General features: G+C 45.0%; 2 protein-coding genes across 2 annotated transcripts in view; both read left to right on the top strand.

The window, feature by feature from the left end:
• Nucleotides 1-2,204, top strand: part of LOC103366780 (uncharacterized protein C9orf152) — a 4,202-nt gene extending 1,998 nt beyond the window's left edge. The window contains exons 3-4 of the mRNA XM_008294601.1: nucleotides 162-342; nucleotides 1,772-2,204. Coding sequence (XP_008292823.1) covers nucleotides 162-342; nucleotides 1,772-2,087 — 497 coding nt within the window. The 3' untranslated portion in view covers nucleotides 2,088-2,204. The remainder of the gene's footprint in view (nucleotides 1-161; nucleotides 343-1,771) is intronic.
• Nucleotides 2,205-4,581: 2,377 nt separating this feature from the next.
• The window catches only part of nub1 (negative regulator of ubiquitin-like proteins 1), a 10,538-nt gene continuing 8,311 nt past the window's right edge, over nucleotides 4,582-6,808 (top strand). The window contains 3 exon segments of the mRNA XM_008294598.1: nucleotides 4,582-4,711; nucleotides 6,005-6,129; nucleotides 6,411-6,617. Of these exon segments, the coding sequence (XP_008292820.1) occupies nucleotides 6,010-6,129; nucleotides 6,411-6,617 (327 nt within the window). The 5' untranslated portion in view covers nucleotides 4,582-4,711; nucleotides 6,005-6,009.

The raw sequence follows: 6,808 nt of genomic DNA, 5'->3' as shown, positions 1-6,808 counted from the left end.
TTCTGTAGCTGCTTCATGGTTCCTTCAGGGTTCTGTAGCTGCTTCATGGTTCCTTCAGTGTTCTACGGCTGCTTTACCTCCTGAACCTCCTGTTCCAGAGTCCAGGGGGTTCTTGGGTTCCTTCAGATGGAACCCAGCTCACATGTGATTTCTGTCTCCAGTGTCTGAAGACGCCGTCAGCGTCGTCGCCGTCGCTCAGGGTTTGACGTCGCCGTGGGAACCAAACAGCACCCCGGACCCCGACCCGACCTGCGACCCGACTTGCGACCCCTGGCGCGCCCACCTGGACCTGCACCGGCGCTGCTGCCCCGGAGGCCTGACCCGGCCGCCCTCTTCCGACAGGTCAGACGGGTTCTCTCTGGTTCTGCTTTAGAACATGGAGCTGCTTCTTGGTGTGTTTGGTGGTTCTTCATCACGTTGATGTCTTCGGACTGACGACACCCAGAGTTCAGATGGAGTGTCACGGTTCTGAAGCTGCTCCGGAACCGGACGCCATCCTGATGAGGTTCTAGCAGTTCTGAACATGTTTTGAGTCATTTCAGAGTTTCTGTGTAATTTGGGTCACGCTGTTAGTCGTTCTGGACACGTTCTGGTTCCATTTCAGGTCATTTTGGACATTTATTGTGACTTTGGACCATTTTTTGAGTGATTCCTGACAAGACATCTTGTCATTTTTTAAACAGGTTTGAAGTGTTTGTGGTGTTGTTTTGGACATTTGTTGTAATTTTAGATTAATTTTAGGTCGTTTTGGATGTTTAGTTGTAATTCTGAAGACATTTTTTGCCATTTTTGACAAATTTGAAGTCAGTTGTTTTGTTTTTCGTAACTTGGGACAACACTCGAGTCGTCCTGGACGGGTCAGAAGCAGTGTTTGACATCTGAAGTCATTTTGGATAAACTGTTGGTCAGAAAACTGAAAACTCAGCAAAGTGTAAAAACTACAGAGTTTTACTAATTCTGCCTGATAAGTTGTTGGAGATTTTTTTAAATAAGAAAACGTGTTTCTGACCCGTCGTTGGGTTTTGGGGCTCAGTGGACCAGCACCAGAATCGAAAGCTGAAAGCAGACGAGTCGACGTTCAGACGACATGCAGCAGAACAGTCAGAACCACTGGAGCTGCTCTTTAGGAACGGGTTCTGTCACCTTTAATCCATACGTCACTGTCTCAGCGCTGTTTCTGCGTCGTCAGCTTCCTCGTATGTTTAAACCTAAACCAGAAGTCATTCTGATGAAATTCAACTTTTTATTCTCACTTTGCTGTTATGTAGAAGAACGGGCTGACGAATGGTCAATAACTGCTCCAACAGTCATTTTACAGATGTTCTGGTAAAATCCCACAAATATTTAATTTACATTTTAATTGTTTTGTTAAATTGCAGATAACTATTAAAATCGCAGAAAACTTGTTAATTTACACACTGACTGTGAAAACCAAACCAAAGCTGTGAATACCGTCACGTCTAACATCTGTTTCTACAAACAGTCATTTGTTCTTGAACCATGTGTGACCTCAACATCAGTCTCACTGGATTTAAATCTGCTGAAAGTCGTTGTTTTACAGACGTTAGCTGCTAGTTTCAACATTACACCATGTCCACCATCTGTTGCTTCCAGGTTTCTTAGTTCTGTTGATTCTTTTTACTGATGTTTTGGTGTCACGTGATGCTGACGTGTTTCTGCTGCTGTTCCGTGTTCTGCTCCGTCTTTGTGTTCCTGCTCGTCGGTTTGGACAAATCTGATTGATTTGTTTTTTTGTTTTTTTTCTCGGCAGCTGTTCAGAGTCCGGAGACAGAAAACTGTCGGCGGGTTCGGATTCTCTCAGCAGCTCCAGAGACGAGAACCGCCTCCCCGCCGCTCCAGACGGGTCCAGAGACGAGCTGCGTCCGGACCGCCGTGACGGTGGCGGCGGCCTGCAGAGGGAGCTTCAGCCCCGCCAGCAGGAGGCCAGCGGCGGCGTCCTGCAGAGCAGCGGCTCCAGGAAGGTCCTGAGCAGGCAGCAGAGCGCCGGCTGCTACCCCTTCCCCAGCAGGAAGACCCCCAGGATCTCTGAGGCCGCCCGCAGGCTCGGCATGTACTCGTCCTTCTGACCAAGTCACACAACAAGCAGCTGCTGATCAGAGTCTCATCTGAATAAGTCACCACGACAGAGTCAAGGCTACAAACGCTGCAAATAAAACCTGTGAAGGTCACGAGTGAGTCAGTTCTGATTGGAGCTGTGGCTGACTGCAGTCGATAAACCAAAACACACAGAGTCCCACTAAAAGCAGGGAACGTTCCCACCGCAGAACCTACAAGTTCTAATCATTTTTAAAAGTACAGTTGTGACTCGATAATCCGACACTAAATGTAAAACCTTCTTCTATGTCGATATCAAGGCTGTCGGATTGTCCAGACGGAGGTCCAGATACGAGGAGGGCTTGATGCTGGAAGGCTCATTAGTTGTTCATTATTGTTCATAGTTGTTATAATAACTAGTGTGTTGTTAGAACACTACACATCGCTGGACTTCAGCCTAACTGACCGGTGCTCTGTGCATGTTCCGCCCACTTCCACCCCGGGGCAGCGCTCTGACGGGGTGGAAGTGTCCAGAACACACAGGCAGTACTTGGCTGCTGATGCTAGTTTAGTTAGCGCTCACACTTCTGTTTCCTCCATCGGTGGCGGCGGGGGAGTGGCAGATACGCTCCACCGTTACCATCCATGTTTACTTCCATAAACACTGAGCACGCTCGCTGCGTGTGACGTCGTCGTGTCCTCTTGTGCGCATGCGGGACACTTTTGGCTCGTATGAAGTTCACACAGCAGATCACATACAAGTCGCATTGAAGTGGAAACGTGAAGGAAGTCACAAAGAAATCCTCATTGAGCATCAAGTCCTGCAGTGTGAACGTAGCCAATCTGTGGGATTGTTCAGTCAGATAATACGCCGTCATCCTGATTGGTGACATTAAATGTCATGTCGGAGTCACAATCCAAGGCTGTCGCTATGTTAAGGCTGTTTTTATGGGTTCTGCTGGTTTTTCCTACAAACCTGTCGGATAGCAGGTTTAGGATTGTTAAGGGTCGATTATCGAGTCACGAGAAGGTTTTAATCAAATATTCAAAGAACATCTTCATAACATTTTAATTTCCAGTAACGTTCCCTTAAAGTTAAAATAATGTTTTAATGTCAGCGTTCAGAGGATGTTGTCAGGAACACACGTGGTGTTCTGTGATGACAAAGGAGGAACGTTCTACCAACATCCAGTAAATGTTCCGTTTCTGGGCCACCGGGTCGATCCTGCCGGTCTCACATGAAGCCACTAAAGTCTGAGTACAAACAGCTCATTAAACCAAGATGAAACGTTCCTGTACTGTGACAATTCAATGACAGTGGAACGTTCTACCTTTAAAGTTCTGAAGATGTTTTTTAGGGAACATATAGAACGTTCTGTTATAAAACATTCTCACAATGTTCTCTGAAACAAAGAACATCTTCAAACAAACATTTCAAATCATTTTAGGCCTCAGTTGACAGAATGTTTGTTTATCCAGAACGTTTTATTAAACGTTCCTGTAATGCGATGAATTAAAGGAGGAACATTTTCGCTGAGGAACACATGACAGAACGTTCCTCTGCAGAACATTTCTACCATCAAGCACAAAGTTAATCAGAGATGTGTTCATTAGTGTTCCATTTTCTGTCATCTCATTTCTTTTAAGTTTTATTTTTTCGCGGTGGGTTTTCTATTTCATTATTTGAATATTTTATTTGAATTTATTTCTTAAATTTTATGACGGCTTACTTTATTTTCTCATGTTTGTTATCTTGTTCTGTTTTATCACATCTAGTGTTTTAGTTTCATTTAATCATTCTTGAAATTTAGCGTTATTTTATTTTTTATTTGGGTGTTTTTTTGTTTTTGTTTTTTTACATTAAATTTAATGCAAATAAATTTTAGTGCATTTTGTCTTTTGTTTCATTTCATCACTTTGTTGTTTTTTGATCATTTTGGGTGTTCTGATTATTATTATTATAATTATTATTATATTGCTCAGTTTTATTGCATTTGATCCTTTTGAATTATTTTGTGACTGCTGATTCTATTTGATCACATTTGGTTTTTTCTTTAGTGAATATTTTTTGGCTAATTAGTTTTGTTTTATTTGATCATTCAATTTAAATTTTTAGCACAATTACTGTTTCATTTTATCACTTTGGACATTAAATATTATTTTTAAATAATGATTTTGGGTGTTCTAATTTTATTTTGAATTATTTTTATTTTATTCTGTTAGATAATTTAATTTAGTTAGTTTAATAAGTTGAATATACTTTTTTTTATTTAGTTAATTGAAATAAAATACATTTCATTTAGTTAATTTAATTTAAGTTAAGTTACTTGTCTCGCTGTGGATTCAGAGGAAAACGCGGAGCGCTTGACCCTCGTCGGGCGCCGTAGTGGTTCGAAGATCGTCTATTTGGGGGAGGAGCCTCCTGCTGCTCTCTGACGGAGCCGCAGCTCTGGTGCTGTTTTCCGGTGACGTAGTGACGCCGTCGGATCCTGAAACGTGCGCGGAGTGAGCGCTCTGCTGCGTCTCATCACATCATTCCCGGAAACAACAGATTCCTGAAAACAACATCATCCAGCGCAGCGAGCGGAGCGTTAGCGGACTTTTAACCGATACTCGAACCGCGGAGCCGCCGGTCACCGTGACCCCCGACACCGAGGTAACTCACGGGAGCACTTCCCGCCCACAGCGACCCGTGACAGGCTCCGGTCCGAGCATTTGTCCGCTGTACGGACGGCTAACCGAGCTGCTAGCTGCAGCTAGCTGCAGTCGGACCGAGTGAAACGTCAACCTGTTGGCGTCACTTCACCGGACGACACGTTTCGTATCAACCAGCAGCTTCTGACAGACGCGCTCACGTCGGTGAAGTTTAGTGAGTTTCGGTGAAGCTTCACAAAGTGTCCCGTTGGTTAAAGCTGGAGTTTAGTGCGCGTCCAGCTCCGAACCACTACATCTCCCAGAATGCAGCGGGGCACAATGATTCGACTAAACAGCTAATTAGGGGATGTGAAGTTCTCAGACTGGACCGGACGCACAGAATCCGGGTTGAACCACAGCAGCTGGTGTTTGATGAGCATGCAGCTGTGGGAGGGTCCGTGAATAGTGGCTTAAGAGACGAGTGGGTCCAGAAGTTTCACACAAACCTGAATCCATCAGGATCAGGACCAGGACCAGGATCAGGATCAGGCCTGGTGCTCCTCTGGTGAATGTAGTTAAACAGCCAAAGGAGGGAAAAGTGAAAAGTTCATGTGTATCCTGAGCTGCCCTGTAGCTCCTCCATGGACCACAGAACTTCACCACCAGCTCCTGTGGTCGCTGTGTTCCTGCAGCTCTGTGACCGTCTGGGATCTGAAACCTTCATGTGTCTGTAATAACCAGCGCTGCTCTCTGTGCTGCTGCCGTTTAGAAAAAATAAAATAAAATCTACAAATGATGGAGTACCTTAATGTTCAGAAACTAGCAGAGAAACAGTGAAAATAAAGATATATTATTAATATATATTTTATATTTTTATGTGTTTACTAGATATTACCGGTAATTTAACAAAACAAAGAAAATATGTAAAACAATTTTCCCTTCAAATAACAGTATGTGTCTGTAAAATACTGTTTCTGCTGATTTAAATGCAGTAAAACAGTAATTTTACAGTCATATTGTAAAAGAACAAACAAGTGTTTCTAATAACAGACTGAAGTGGATGTTTTTTACAGTTTTGGCCCGTTTGTTTTGCTAGTTGTTGTTTTGTACAGTTAACTAACAAAACAGAAAATGTGTAAAGTTAAAGTGAATTGTTCAAAACATAAACCTGTTAAAACTCCAGCTTTCTGAACACGTCACGGTGGGTGGATCTGATGTTGCTGCTCATGAACACTCGTTCACCTGAACCTGAGCAACTCACCTGACGGCTTCAGGCTCCTCCTCCTGCTCACTCGTGTCTCGTCGTTGTTTCCAGGGACGATGGCGGAGCAGAACACGGAGGCGAAGCTGAAGAACCTGCTGAAGCAGGAGAAGATCCAGCTGTGGAACCCCCCGTACACCGACGACGACAACCAGCAGCAGAGGCAGCAGCACATGCAGGTCGGTCAGCGGTCGGTCAGCGGGCCGCTGGAGGCTCGGTCACGCCCAGGAAACAGGCTCTGGTTCTCGTTTATACGACCATTAAAGATAAAAACCTTGAAGCTTCTCTGGTATTTCTCGTCATGTCACTGATCCAGAATCTGTAACATTGGACAGTAGATCAGTCATCTGTGATTGTGGGTGACGCTGGAGCTTAAACCCCACGACCACAGTGAAGTATTTAAACATACTGTGGTTCTTAGATCTTGTTCCACATCTGTTTTGCCGTGTTTCGTGTTCAGGAGCTGGCGGATCGATACGCTCCTCTGCTGGGTCTGTCGGCGCCGGAGGTCGCCGTCGCTCTGGAGTCGATCCGAGTTCTGGCGGTGAAGAGAGGAAAAGGAAACCAGATGTTCCGAGAGACAAACGTGGCGACGCTGGAGCTGCTGCTGCCCCGAGACAGCAAGAAGGTACTCATTATACCCCACTGTGGACTCATTTACCCCACTGTAGACTCATTCTGCCCCACTGTGGACTCATTCTGTCCCACTATAGACTCATTCTACCCCACTGTGGACTCATTCTGCCCCACTGTGGACTCATTCTGCCCCACTGTGGACTCATTCTGCCCCACTGTGGACTCATTCTGCCCCACTGTGGACTCATTCTACCCCACTGTGGACTCATTCTACCCCACTGT

Source organism: Stegastes partitus, unplaced genomic scaffold (genome assembly GCF_000690725.1).
Source record: "Stegastes partitus isolate 25-593 unplaced genomic scaffold, Stegastes_partitus-1.0.2 Scaffold976, whole genome shotgun sequence".
NCBI classification, from domain to species: domain Eukaryota; kingdom Metazoa; phylum Chordata; class Actinopteri; family Pomacentridae; genus Stegastes; species Stegastes partitus.
The sequence above is the reverse complement of the archived record's forward strand: the minus strand, read 5'-3'. Positions and strand labels throughout refer to the sequence as shown.